At 49.7% G+C, this 15,324-nt stretch overlaps 1 protein-coding gene across 1 annotated transcript in view; it reads right to left on the reverse strand.

Annotated features, from left to right (window-relative positions):
* The window catches only part of MED13 (mediator complex subunit 13), a 1,439,203-nt gene that overhangs the window by 794,058 nt on the left and 629,821 nt on the right, over window positions 1-15,324 (reverse strand). Inside the window, exon 15 of the mRNA XM_078679821.1 lies at window positions 12,978-13,171. Coding sequence (XP_078535947.1) covers window positions 12,978-13,171 — 194 coding nt within the window. The remainder of the gene's footprint in view (window positions 1-12,977; window positions 13,172-15,324) is intronic.

Raw genomic sequence — 15,324 nt, forward strand, 5'->3', positions numbered from 1 at the left:
GCCACAAAGCGTGCCGCTGCTCGCTCCCGACACCAAACCGCTGTGGGAGTGACCTTTACACGAAGAGGTGGGACATGCACCCGCCTTTAGCCATATGCGAACTTCATTATTGAAAGCCATACGCAAAGGCCAATAGAATGTGTGGGAGTTACCGGACCCACACAGAGAACTTTCGGGAAAGTTTGGAGTGCTCACAAGAAGCTTCCCATAGAGCAGCGCATGCACGCTGCGTTAGGCTCGACCTAAAAAGCAGAAAGTTCACCTAATCTCAGTTGGTGAATTAACTTTTCAGCCACGTAGGACCATTGGTTAAGGAAATTCTGATAACATTATTTGAAGGCAGATGTGGCAGAACCATTTTTCCCAAGTGAAACACTGAATGGTTAGGAGGAGCAAAGGGCTTTCAGCTGATTTATGCTTCAGACTAGTGTTATGGCCAATAAAACGAGTCTTCCATGAAACAAGCATCACGTCACACTAGCCCAAAAGATGAAAGGGATTATGTAACAGCCTGGCAAGGACAAAGCTGAGGTGACTAGGACCATAAAAATTGTAAACAGATGCACTAGGTTAGTCTCATTTTTGGAGAGTTTCATCAGCTGTTGAGAACGACCCCCACATCTGTTCCAAAAGGCACTAATAGTTGTCTGACAAGTTCAACTGCACACCTGTTTCAGCAAAATAATACAAAAAAACTACCTTTCCAGAGAAGTGTGTGGTGAGGTTTTTAGGCAATACCAAACAAAGTTCTGCAATTTGCTTCCTTACTAATCACTCTTGGAGGACTCAAGCAGCTATTAGGAGAGTCGAGGCTCTCTAACCAAGTGTATACAGGTTAATTTGTTAGGAGCCATGCACTCAAGAGAATGAGAGGCAGGGAGTTGTACAATATTCTTCAAAGGCTGACACACTCTTCTGTGGTGGAGGTAGATGTGGTTCCTCTTAGACGATTGGAAGAGGTTCGAGAAGCAAACCTGGTAAGGCAAAGAAGGAGCTACAAGGTTAACCAAACATCCTGAGTGGTCTTAACAAGATGATGGAGTTAGAGGGAAGGCCTATTTAAACACCCTTTATTCAATACATCAGGCCATCCCAAAAACAACCAGATCATCTTCTGATCAAGGAAGTAAACGGATAACATCTGGCTTTAGGTGAGGAGCCAAAGGATCTATGGCTCTCTAATCTCAGGCAACAAAGTTGGGCATAAAGGACAGAATTTGCCACGTGTGCTTCCGAAAGGCAAACCGCTACATACCAATGGAGGTTCCAAGTGTGTTTTTGGTCTGGGTACTAATCTGTGATGAGTTCCTCCACCTCCGATGCATCAAGGCCAAGCGTCAGAGCTTTGATCCCCTTGCATTAGTGGAATAACTGATGGGCTATGTCCTCCTATACATCACACTCCATGTCCTCTGTTTTGAAAAGGTCAAGTATTTGATTGATCTTAACACTGTACTTTATTATGGGCCCATTGACATTCTCGGTGATACCAGATAGTCTTTTTGGTCCATGCAGGTTGACTCCTCAGGTTGTGGAGCCAGGCATAGGTTACAGACCAGACATCTATCAGACCATGGATATTCTTGTAGTCTAAACTACCCTCGTTAACAGTCATTCTTGATACGTACTAAGTTCCAGCAAATAAACCAGCTCAGAGTTGCATCAACGAGGTCACCAATGCAGCATATAGTTCTTCCAACGCTGAAACAGGATTCTCAACACTTGGGATCAAACGGCACGGAGAAGTTAACAGTCACACAGCTGGAGCCGAAACGTCTAAACAAGATGGCAGGGATAAAAACAATCTGAGCTGTAGCTTTGGTGGCCCTGGTGCATTGTGGGCTACGGGAGTATTCACAAGCTATAGTAACCGAAGAATAATTAAAATGTTTAAACAAAAGGTGCCAAACAATACGTCAGGAGCGTGCAAACAATGTACATCTACAGCAGCACATGCTACAAACCTGTGAAGGTGTACGATTAGATGAAACTATGTACGTGATAGATTCCATGTTCAGCTTTAAACAAAAATGCAAACCTATTTTAAAAATTATTCCCGCAGTTGGGCTCAAAGAGAAGACCAGAACGATTGCTGAGAAAAACTTAAACTGCATACATTGTTAGAGATTAACTCCACAATGATAAATAGCTATGTTCAGACTAGGTTGGTGTTTCTGCATCCAGTAATACGTGCATTCCATATGTAACAGTACAAAGCAGTCTGTTGGATGACATACCTTCCAGAGAATAACCCACGTTTCTGTAAGGAATTTAGTCTACACAAAAAAAGAAACTCAGCAAAAGGAATATCAGTGCCAAAAAAAATACCCAAGTTAGAAACTAGTGGCCCAGCTGCAAATGGCATTCTGATATTTAAGCAACAGTGTTTTAAGTGTATCTGAGTAATAGCAAATTTCAGGGCCTGCACTGAAACCTCCATCTCTCACTGGGTAACTAGTAGCGGCTTCCAAATCACTAAAGGGGAACATCTACTATGTCAAGATGAGAGGTCTATAATAAGATAGCTCCATTGCATAACCACTTCTAACAGGTCACTGACAACTAAAAGCCCAAGGCTCTGGAAGGCAAATAAGAAAATAAAAAAATATACATATACATATATATATATATATATATATACATATATATACATACATATATATACACATATATATATATATATATATTGATTACCAATCCATTTCCCTCTGATGAAAGGAAGGCACTGACTCCGTGTCTTTAACTCAAGAAAAGTTTTAATCCGACATGCTGCACAACATATACATATATACACATATACACATATACACATATACACATACACACATACACATATACACATATACACATATACACATATACACATATACACATATATATAATTCTTCCGAGCACTTCTTGCAACAGGCACTTTGTTTTTTTGGTAGTTTGGAACAGCCATACAAATATAATTACTGCATCCGATCTTGTCATTTGGCAGGCACTTTAAGGCTTTTTCTGTTACAGGGCAGTATCCTCTGTGGGCAGAGTTGATTGCCATCATTTTGTGTATTTGATGTAGTGTCATAAGTCACCAAGGAAGGGTATGCCCAGACGTGGGTCCCTTACTCGCTGTGCCACAAGAACCACTGACTAGGCCCAATGAGGATATCGGTCTGGGGTTGCTTGTGCTCCCTTCTGGAGGGGACCTCACCTGGCAGTTTGGGAAGGAGGATTCCCATGAGGAACAGGGTCTGTACTGATTTGAGAAAAGAAGACTAATGTCTATAGTACAATGGTCGAATAACAATGGATTGGAATGCTACTTCAAGCAACTGCCGTTGCTTAGACTACTTACAAGCATTCCTCCTATCACTATTTGATTGCCATTCGTGTAACAACTCTGCACTTTACTGGATAACAAAATTAATAATTTTGAACACTTGACCTCATGGTCAAAAACTCCACCAGTCAAATATATTCTACTAGTTAAAGAATAAGTTAATTACCTTTGGTAGTGCCTTAGCTAGCAGAGATTATCTAGCTGCAATTTCCTAACCTTAGAATTATTCCCAGATGTCACACTGGAACTTTTTAGTGAGGAGTAGCCTTGCACGCCGGTAAGTAGTTATTCGACCTCCACGCCCGAAGTATTGCACACAATCCCTATATAGTCACCATCCCAGCGCACTGACATCCATCATTTTCTTTTCTAGAGAAAGCCAACCCCAGTCATTTTTTGACTGGCGATTGTCAAATTTCAGTTGAAGTCTTTTTGAGAATCTGCTGGTGTGGTGGCTGGGGAGAACTAATGCCCATTTTAAAGTTTGCCTTTCAAAACTAACTTCCAATCAGGGACTGTTCCATCTTGGTTGTCAGAGTTCCTTGGGTCAATTACTCAGAATAAGACATTTGCAACTAGTCAGGCTCAAATTGTAATGAATTCAGACTTGTGCAACCAGAGTAAGAGTTGCAAGGTTATGACCCACAGCAGAGAAAATTGGATGTTTTGCTACCCTGTCATCATACTCCTAGGCAGCTAGATCATCTCAGGGAGGGGAGCTGGACGCACAAGTTACTACTTGTGTAACGATATAGCTGTAAGAGACATTAGTTAGTATTAGATTCCTTACCTTAGAATATCCCCAGGCGTCAGACTGGATCCGGAAATTTTTGCGTAGCAGTACCCTTGCGCGTCGGTAGGCGTCGTCTGTGGCTCCGCGTCCGTCGTCGGCGTCGTGATGACGTCGTCGGAGTACTTAGACGCCGCCGCCGCGTGCTGACGTCAGTTCTTAGACACAGCTTTTCCGCGCCAGAAACGCAGAGCCATGTTAAAAACCAACACTGGTGCCATTGAAACTAGTGCCCTGAAAGGGGACAACCCTAACCCTAGATATTGGTTCGCAGAACGGGGAGGATGGGTGGGTCGGTAAGGAATCTAATACTAACTAATGTCTCTTACAGATATATCGTTACACAAGTAGTAACTTGTGCATCTGAAAGAGACACGTTAGTATTAGATTCCTTACCTTAGAATAGATACCCCAGCAATACCAACCCCGGTGGTGGGTCTGCAAACCAATAATCACACCAGAAAGTCCCGGAGGACGGAACGGCCAAAGAAGCCATCCCTCCGGACTTGGCTGTCCAGGCAGTAGTGTCTCGCAAACGTGTGCAACGATGCCCACGTAGCTGCCTGACAGATGTCTTGTAAGGGCACACCCCTGCCCAGGGCAGTGGTAGTCGCCGTCGCTCGGGTAGAATGAGCCCGCAGTCCAACCGGGGGCTCCTTCCTAGCCAAGGAGTAGCATGCCTGGATACACAGGATGATCCACCGGGAGATGGTCCTCTTGTGCACCGCTTTCCCCTTCTTAGCGCCCACGTAACCAACAAAGAGTTGGTCATCCACCCGGAACTGGCGTGTGCGATCCAAGTAGAATGAGAGCGAACGTTTTGGGTCCAGACGGTGGAGCCGCTCTTCCTCTTTAGAGGGATGCGGTGGCGGGAAGAAGGTTGGCAAGGTGATAGACTGCCCGATGTGGAAGGCCGTGACAACCTTGGGCAGGAAAGAAGGTTTGGTACGCAGCACCACTTTGTCCGGATGGACAGAAAGGAAAGGTGGAGTACAAGAAAGGGCCTGGAGCTCACTCACTCCCCTGGCAGAGGTGATGGCAACCAGGAAAGCAGTCTTCAAAGTCAGAAGGCGAAGAGGACAGTTGTGAAGTGGCTCAAAGGGAGCGCACATCAGAAAGGTAAGAACCAGGTTCAAGTCCCACTGAGGCATCACAAACGGAACAGGAGGAAACGTGTGTGTGATGCGCTTAAGAAATCTATTTACAATAGGGGACTTGAACAAAGAAGGTTGATCAGGCAGCCTGAGAATGGCTGAAAGAGCAGAAAGGTAGCCCTTGATAGTGCCCAGAGCAGAGCCCTGCTGGGCAAGAGAAAGAAGGAAGAGAAGAACCTCAGAAAGAGGGGCATTGAGGGGATCCACAGCCTTTGCTGTGCACCATGCCACAAATCTGTTCCACCTGCAGGCGCATACCGACTTTGTGGAGGGACGCCTGGCTGCCAGAATGATGTTACATACTTCAGGAGGCAAGTCAAATGGCCTCAACTGCCGCCGCTCAATCTCCAAGCATGGAGGTGGACACTGGGCAGGTTCGGGTGGAGGACCGTCCCCTGCTGCTGCGACAGAAGGTCCTCCTGAAGAGGCAGACGAACCGGGGGATCGACTGACATACTGAGTAGCTCTGGATACCAGTACCTTCTCGCCCAGTCCGGAGCCACAAGGATGACTTGGGCCCGGTCGCGCTTGATCTTCTTCAGCACTCTGGGCAGAAGTGGTATAGGCGGAAAGGCGTACAACAGACCGCAACTCCACTCGCGACGAAAAGCGTCTCCGAGCGAGTGCCGCCTTGGAAATTCCAACGCGCAGAACAGATGACATTGCGCGTTCTCTTCGGTGGCGAATAGATCTAACCAAGGCTCTCCCCATCGCAGAAAGAGGCCTTGCGCCACGTCAGAGTTCAGACGCCATTCGTGATCCATCATGCACCGACGGCTGAGCTCGTCCGCCCTGGCGTTCAGAGAACCCGCCAGGTGTTGAGCCACCAGGGTCACGCCCTGGCGTTTCAGCCATTGCCAAAGGCGAAGAGCCTCTTGACAAAGGATCCACGACCCCACCCCGCCTTGTTTGTTGCAGTACCACATGGCGGTGGTGTTGTCCGTGAACACCTGCACTACACTCCCCCGGACAAAGGGGAGGAATGCCTTCAGTGCTAGACGAATCGCCCTGAGTTCCAACAGGTTGATGTGGAGCCGGGTCTCCGCCGGAGACCAGAGGCCTCTGATATCCGCCTCTCCCATGTGGCCTCCCCAGCCCTGGAGGGACGCGTCCGTCACAACCACGTGCTCCGGTTGGGGAAGGGAGAGGGATCTGCCGCTGACCCAATCGCGGTCCGTGAGCCACCACTGCAGCTGTCTCACAGTGCCCTCCGAGATCAGGACGCGGTCGGATAGGTTGCCCTGATGGTGGGCCCACTGAAACTTCAGGTCCCACTGCAGAGCCCGCATCCGCCACCTGGCGTGATGCACCAGTAGGATGCAGGAGGCCATCAGCCCCAGAAGCCGCAGCGTCAACCTGACCGAAACCCGGGATAACGGCTGAAAGATGGGAATCAGAGCCTGAATATCCCGGACCCGCTATTCGGGCGGATAAACCCGAAACCGCGCCGAGTCCAGAACCGCTCCGATGAAGAGGAGCTTCTGAGAGGGGCACAGGTGTGACTTCGGCACATTGATGGAGAACCCCAGCTGGTGCAGGAGGTCCGCCGTCGTCTGGAGGTGGCTGACGACTGTCAACAGCCAGTCGTCGAGGTAGGGGAAGACTGAAACCCCCAACCTGCGCAGATGAGCTGCGACCACCGCCATCACCTTTGTGAACACCCGTGGGGCGCTGGTAAGGCCGAAGGGGAGCACGGTAAATTGAAAGTGCTCGTGGCCCACCATGAACCGCAGGTAGCGCCGGTGGGCAGGCAGGACTGGGATATGAAAGTAAGCGTCCTGCACGTCCAACGCTACCATCCAGTCTCCTGGGTCCAGGGCAGCCAGAACCTGAGCCAGAGTCAGCATTTTGAACTTCGCCTTCCGGAGGAAGCCGTTGACCTTCCTTAGGTCCAAGATAGGGCGTAGGCCCCCTTTGCCCTTCTTGGGTACCAGAAAGTAGTGGGAGTAGCAACCACACCCTACTTCTGGCCCAGGAACGCGCTCTATGGCCCCCTTGGCCAAGAGGGCCGTAACTTCCTCCTGCAGAAGTCGCAAATGATCCCCCGATACACGGTGGTTCTGTGGTGGCATGGCTGGAGGAGTCGCCTCGAAGGGGAGGGAGTAGCCCCTTCGGACGATTTGCAGCACCCACCTGTCCGATGTGACGGTGCGCCAGTGGAGGTGGTGATGGCGAATCCTGCCCCCCACTGGCGTCACATGGGCCTGAAAGCTCGGACTAGGAGGGTTTCGAGGCGGATGCTGCGGGGGAAGGTGTGGACTGACCTCGCCGCTGCCCCCGACCGCCCGGACGGCGGTTCCCACGGCCGCCACCGCGTTGGGTATTGCCCTGCGGTGCGTGGCTGGCGGCGCGTGTGGGCGCACCCCTTCCGTGGCCACGAAAGGAGTGAAAGGCAGCCGATTGCAGGCGCTGGCCCGAGAGGCCCAAGGACTTGGACGTAGCCCTGGAGTCCTTAAAGCGCTCAAGCGCATGGTCTGCCTTGTCGCCAAAGAGGCGACGGCCATCGAACGGCATGTCCATGAGCGTGCTCTGGACATCTGCCGAGAAGTTGGCGGACCTCAGCCAGGCATGGCGTCTGACCGCCACCGTCGTTGCCATCGCTCTACCCAGCGAGTCAGTGGTATCCAGCCCACACCGGATGGAATACTTAGCTGCATCCCAGCCCTCCACAAGGGCTTGGCCGAGTTTGGCCCGTACCTCCAACGGACACTCTGGCAGCACTTCCGCGACCTTATCCCACACAGAGTGGGTGTAACGTCCCAAGAGGCAGGCGGTGTTGGAAGACCGCAGGCCTAGACTAAGGGATGAGAAGATCTTCTTCCCATACTGGTCATACCTCTTGGATTCCCGATCAGGCGGGGCCGTCAGGAATGCGGTCTGGGAATTGGAGGCCTGGATGACCAGGCTGTCGGGGTAGGGTGGGAGGACAGGAAACATGGGTCGCCCGGGGCTGGGCGGTGGCGCCTGGCCACGTTCCTATCTACGGGCGAACCCGCAGCGGGCTTGGACCAAGTGCCCAGAAGAACGTCGGTCAAGGCCTCATTAAAGGGCAGCAGAGGCTCGGCGGAGCTTGACTGCGGTTTAAGGACCTCAGTGAGGTTGTTAGTCCTCACGGCCGCGATGGGGAGCTCAAGGCCCAAGGCCTTGGCAGCCCTCATCAGCACCACACTATATGTTGCCCCCTCCTCCGAAGCCACGGTAGGAGGGGAGACAAACCCAGTGTCTGGAGAGGTGTCCAGGCCACTGGCTTCCCCAAGGTTTCCTGTCCAGTCCTCCTGAGACTGACACTCCCTGGTCAGAGGGTCCTCAGACCCCTTCCAGTCCTCTTCCTCACCCATCTCCTGAAATTCAGGGTCCTCAACCAATGGGGCCTGTTCCTAAAAGTGAAATTCACCTAACGGCGTCTGGAGCGGCGCCCAGCGGGGCCGTTCCGACGGACGAACAGGAATGGAGGTAGGACCGGGGCCGGCGCCGCCCGAGGACGGCGCCGGAGGCGACACCTGAGGGTCCGACGCCGGGGAGGTAGTCAGATCCACCGGCGACGAACCAGATCCCTAAGGAGGACCAGCGGCGTCCTGCGGCGCCGGAACAACTGGACCCCTCGGCGCCGGGCCCGAAGGCACCGGCGGCGTCGGGATAATGGGGACCTGCGGCGCCGGGCCCGAAGGCGCCGGCGGCGTCGAAGCACCCGACGGCGTCGGGGCCGGAGCCGCCGACCTGCTAGGGCTCCCAGACGGGTCCGCTGGGCCGGAAGGCGCCGCGGAGACCGTCGGAGGAGAGAGTTTCCTCATGGCCATGAGGAAGCGCTCGATCTCCTCCGGCGTCGCGTTCAGCCCAGGGACCGGAGGGTGTGGAGCTGCACGCGGCGCCCGCGACTCCGACGGAGCCGCGTGGGTGGTGTCACCCGAACCCCCGGCCGCATCGTGCGAGCGTCGGGGGGAGTCCGAGGATCGATGACGCCGCTTGGACTTCTTGTGCCTCTTACCGGACGACGACTTCGACCCGGAGGAGTGCGGCCTACTCTCGGAGCTGTGGTGGCTCCGAGCCCGCGACCTGTCCCTCGACCTCCCATGTGATCGGGACCTCTCACGGCGCGGGGCCGACTGCCTGAGTTCGAGGCGCCTACGGGACCGCTCCCGCCTGGCTTTCGAAGAGAGGGCCCGGCAGTCGGAGCAGGCCTTGTCGTCGTGGTCGACGCCCAAACACGACAAACACACACGGTGAGGATCCGTGACCGACATCAGCCGGTCGCAATCGTCACAATGCTTGAAGCCGGGCATCCCTAGCGGCACCGTTTCGGAGTCGAGAGACTTCGAAATAGCAATCAAAAAGGATCAAAAAGTTAGTCAAAATTGACTAGGGTTACTGCTTTTTCCAGATCTGCGCTAGCTGGCGCGGAAAAAAGAAGAACTGACGTCAGCACGCGGAGGCGGCGTCTAAGTACTCCGACGACGTCATCACGGCGCCGACGACGGACGCGGAGCCGCAGACGACGCCTACCGACGCGCAAGGGTACTGCTACGCAAACATTTCCGGATCCAGTCTGACGTCTGGGGATATTCTAAGGTAAGGAATCTAATACTAACGTGTCTCTTTCAGATATAAGGAACATACAAGTTATGTTCCTCCTGGACAAAGGACAACCTGCAAGGAGATAATTTTGTAGAGGCATGTACACAGTGTTCTTATGGGCATGTACCACACATCTAATAGACTAAGATGATCAGCTTCCCACACCCGATAGGTAATTTATTACTGTCATGGCGTGTTGAACAGACGTTTGGGTGATAATCAATACGCAGTGGTTGGGTAAAAGGCCTATAGAACCTGCTTCTCCCCCAACCCCAATCACAGTATACTTTTTCTGCCAATATCAACACTAATAAACCTGATTAGAAAACACTAAGAAACCTGCACTCAGAGGGGTGACCTCTCTGCGTGCACTGCACTCAGAGCCATTTCTGTTAAGGACCCTTATAAAAGAGCACATTCGGTAGATCTGGAGATAGTTTGTCACTGCAGGACCAACATGCCTATACATAAAATAGGGGCATGGGGTATAACTTTAAAATCCCATTCAAATGAGTTCTGATTCAACACACAACATGCCCGCACCCATCATAAAAAATATCCAAATCTTATTTCCACATGTATCTAGAGCACAAGGGCTGAAACGACGTGGGGTATCTAGAAGTACAATATCAGACTTTAAAAGCAGATCAGATTTGTCAACCAGGTGGGGAACTTTATAGTATAGAACACATACTACACCTACTAGCCCACTGAAGGCAACTTACTGCAAACTGTAATTAAGCCCAAACTCCTAATCCAAGTTGCTGCCACACTAGTCACTAGAAGCTGTACTACATTCTCACCTGCACTAAATCTGCATGTGCCCCTATTCCATAAAAATAATAAGAGTGCTATTAACCAAATCAAGCTAAAACCCATTGTAGACGAAAAGGAATTTAGAACATTCCTTCTGGTCTCCATTTGATCAATTCTCAGAAAACCAATACATTTCACTACCAGGCTTTCACTTCCAATAAAATATTCAGGTCCTTAAATAACACAATCAACATTCAGATTACATCAATTATTTTTTAGATGGACACAAACAAGGGACAAAGGTGGAGTAGCAGCACATGTCCTTTGCTGGCAAGTGGGAAATAATACAGATTTCTACTGCAATACCCTATTTATGTATTCATTTGTACAGCACATACAAAATGGACAAGGTGGTAAATTGGATTTTGCTTGGCCTGCCACAATCAGTAGAAGACCTCGAAATTATTTTGCCAGACACTCATCAGTGGAGGTTTACACTGTGTTCACAAAAGCCCCTACTCTCCTCCCCTCTTTATGAAGAATGCACTAAGGTTAGGTCCTGTCAAAGTCTTTACTTTATTTTGAGGGGTGGCTATTCTGCAGCCAGTTTCTCAATCTGATGACCTGTAGAGGTGAGCAGGCATGGGTTGCTGAGTCACTAGATACAAATCGGTTGTAGGTATAGGCTGTGGTTTCAGGACTTAAAGACTACGGCTGCCACTGGTTTCTTCAGACACAGCCATACTCACTTCGATCTCCCAGTGTGTGTTTTAAGTGCTACATGGAATGCTCGCTCTTCCTACCTCAAGAGATATGCAGGCATGATGCTTTGTGTGGTAAACAGGGCACAGCAGAGTGGGGCATCTGAGAACGGTCCTTCCAAGGAAACAGGCTATTGCCTTTAAGCAAACATAGTCTCAACCTATACAAGCCTTATAGGCGCACATAAGTGGCCTAGGGAAATCCCCACCCCACCTCTCCAACCCTGCCCCAATCCTCCAACTTCCCCATCACGGTGATGTCAAAAACATATGTTCCTGACCTCAATGAATGACACTGAAAGATCTCACAAGTTGCAGGCTGACAAGCTCCCTAGGCGGAAGCCTCGGTTGGTCAGCAGGGAGGAGACTCGTCCTGAAGCCAAGAAAAGCAGACAACTAAAGGATTACATTGATCAGCAAAACTTAAAATGCTGTTGCCTTAACCTCACCCTCGTGGACCACAAGCTTTATCTCAACAAGCAGATTTTTAAAGGCTTACATAATGTGAACGAACTCCGCAACAAAATACCTTCGCCATGTTCTTGTCCATACTTGCAAACCTAATTTATGAGATGAGCAAATGATGTTTCAACAAGACCATGTACTTGCTGGAGTCTTGCACTGCTTTTCGGAGTGCGTCAAATGAAACATATGATGTTAAAGCTCGGTCTTCATCAATAAGAACTATCCATCCTACTAGTGACTGACTAATAAGAGTTCATTCACAAGCAGGCAAAAATGTGATTGACTGATCCCATGAAAAGCAGGGTCACTTATTTGCATAACACCGGCCTCAGTCTAAAGAGGAAGTGAACCAAAATCAATGGTTAGAAAGCTACTCAAAATGATTTGCAGTGTTCTAGAATATTTCAAAGCATTCCTCACAACACCATGTGTATTTCAAGAAGATTTACTAGTGATATTAAAGCTAACCACAGACCTCAAAGGTCCCTGTCCATCACGACTTCACCCATATGGTTCAAGTGCCACTGAGGAGGGTGTTGTCCCTGGATTGAGGGTGTCCTATTGCTCAACTTCTTTCTTCTCAACCTATGGATTTTCCAAAAAAGTGGAAATTTGGCACTTGTGTCAGGCAACCCACTAATATCTATTAAAATCAAAAAATAAATTGGGATGAAAAGTTAGCCACCAGGATGACAAATGCTGAAGCATATACTAAGGCAGCCAAATGTCCCATTCCACGGGATGATTTGTGTTTATGACATCTCCACAGTCATGTAGCATGGACACATTTAGTTGTCAAACACCCTCTGCATTTTTGGACTGGGGCAGTCTCTTGCAGTTTTGTATTTTTAAAGAGATCCCAGTATTCACATAAGCTTTATGCGTGTTGGGGGAATCCCGTATGAACAGAGAAAGATCAGACTGCTGCCTGTGTCTTGCTTTTCATTCAGGATCACCCATATTGCCCCTCTCTCATGTCTCCCACAGACAATCAGTCATATACACTATGGCGCTACAGTGTTGTCCTCCATCTGGTCCTATTCAAGAGGCCACTTTACAGACTCAAAGGCATATTTTGTTCAAAACAGCACATCTATGTATCAGAAGCAAAGTTTAAGGTGATAAATGTCAGAATCATTAAACTTCAATTAGCATACCCATCTTTGATGAATGACATTGGAGCTGGAGGAAGCAATTCTAGTTTTCCAACCGTCCAGCTTGGGCGATATATACACTCTTCTGGCAGTTTCACAGAAGGCAAACACTGGCTGGGGAGAATCTTCAGAGGAGCAAACATGGAACACCCCACCAAAGCTTGGACATTGTCAGGCCTGAAGACAAAGGAGTAGTCCTGTTTAAAAAACAGAACAAAAAAAATTAGGAAATGTAATATTTGCTGAAAAGAATATACACCAAATGAGCAAGAAGCACCAAACTTACTTTATAGTGCTCTACTATTAAAAGAATATTCTTATTCGAAGATAACCTTACCTACCTTTGGGAAAGGTTCATCTGATGGAGGAATGCTCCGACAGATTTCTTATAAAAGTCTTCACAGGCATCAGGCTCCTTAACATGTCCTCCCTCTTCTTTCTTCCCCCTCACATCCCCAATAACACCCCCACAGTCCTATGACAATCAACGATTGTCGGAAGCCAGCTCTGTATATACTATAATAAAGTGAGGTATAGTGTGCACAGAGTCCAGCGGATCCCCAAAGGTAGGCAGAGGTAAAATTAGATAGGACCTTACTCTCAATTTGTGGTAGTGTGGTCGAACAGTAAGGCTTTATCAGAGGACAGTGTTGAACATTTGTTGTACACACTGATTCAGCAAATATATTCACACACTGTGAGAAAGGGCCATCTCTCTTGCATTGGTATGCCCCCACTTTTTTCTGAACTGCTGATGTGCTTTGACTGAGTTTGCCCCAGGCTCCTGCCAACCAGGTATCCAGGGCCTGTGTTCCTTCCCTAAAACTGTTGAAACTAAAACCCAATTGGCCTCTCTGGCCACCTGTCAGACCCTAGTTAATGGTACCCTAGGTTCCAAGGGCATGGTGAACAGAGAAGACACCCAAGGGCTGCAGCACTTATTGTGCCACCCTCAGGGGCCCTGTACCCTGACACCCACACACTGCCTTTACAGGCGGTGCCGGGAGGTGGTCATTACGAACTCCACAGCACCATTATGGGTACACTGAAAACTGACAAGTGTGGTACCAAACTTCTCAGCACATTAAACCCGCACTAATGCCAGTGTGGGATTTAATGTAAAATGCACCAGAGGGCATCCTAGAGATGCCACCTGAAAACCTAACCTACAATCCACGTCTGGGCTGAGTGGCTGCAGAGGCTGCCACACAGCAGACATGTTGCTGGACCCCTGGGTGGAGAGCCCCCCGCTCTCCTGGGCCTGCAACAATGCACATCCTGGGCGAGGTGCAGCTTCAAAGGCATGCCGCCTCTGTGAGCTTCTCCAGATCATTTGCTGTACCCACCCCAGGACAGGGACCTATTGGTCCCTGCCCTTGCCCTACCTTTAACGCCCCTAAATTTAGTATTTAGGGTCACCCTGAACCTTCCTTCCTCAGACCTTGCACCCTACACTTCACTCCTTAGGCTGTAGCCGGGAGGTACACAGCTCTGCCCATTTTAATACACTCGCCGAATTCGATTTTTTAAAAATAGTCTTTTAAATTGTATTTCACCTCTGCTGACGCCCACGGGCATTTTCGACGTATTTTCATTCATTTCCGACCCTTTTTAGCCCATTAGGCTGCTGAGGGAGTTGGGGGCTTGGAGGTGGCTGACAAATTAGAGCGGCCAGGTTGGGTTGGAGGCTGGTTGGTGCTCTAGACTCGGGGGAGCAAGTTAGTGACACACGCTGTAGCGCATAAATTGAGAAGACCTTCCCTCCGCGCAGCGGACGTGTTAGCGGTCGCGCCTCCACGCGCCGAAAGAGCACCTAAGGAAAGCCCGTCTGTGTCAGGACGGGCCCAGGGGCCGGGAGGATGGAAGCGACTCCTGGTTTGGGAGCTGGTAGAATCACGTTTTGTAGAGACCAGCTATTGATGTTCCGAGATGACCCCGCAGTTCCCTGTCCCCATGTGTTACTCCCCTTGGAGGTAATGATTTCCTGTCCTCTCTGTAAAGGTTTGCTGGGCCCGCAACAACCGGGTACTTCGTTACTCCCTAAGCCCAAAAAATACTCTTTACTTCTTATTAATTGCCGTTCACTCCCAAAACATGCTCATGAAATCTGCATGATATTGGAGGAGCGTGAGCCAGATGTCCTGTTCCTTACGGAAACGTGGCTAACCGAGGCCTCTGACCCGGACTTAGTCTGTGCCCTCCCCCCGGGGTTCGTAATCTGTAGGAATGACCGGCAGATCGGGCGAGGAGGTGGGGTGACAATTATATATCGAAACTTTTAGGTGCCGTATCTCTGAGAGCCCGCTCGCTTACTGCGAGAGTCTCTCGTTTGTATTAACCTTTTCCTCCA

This window comes from Lissotriton helveticus, chromosome 3_1, assembly GCF_964261635.1.
Source record: "Lissotriton helveticus chromosome 3_1, aLisHel1.1, whole genome shotgun sequence".
Taxonomy (NCBI): Eukaryota; Metazoa; Chordata; class Amphibia; order Caudata; family Salamandridae; genus Lissotriton; species Lissotriton helveticus.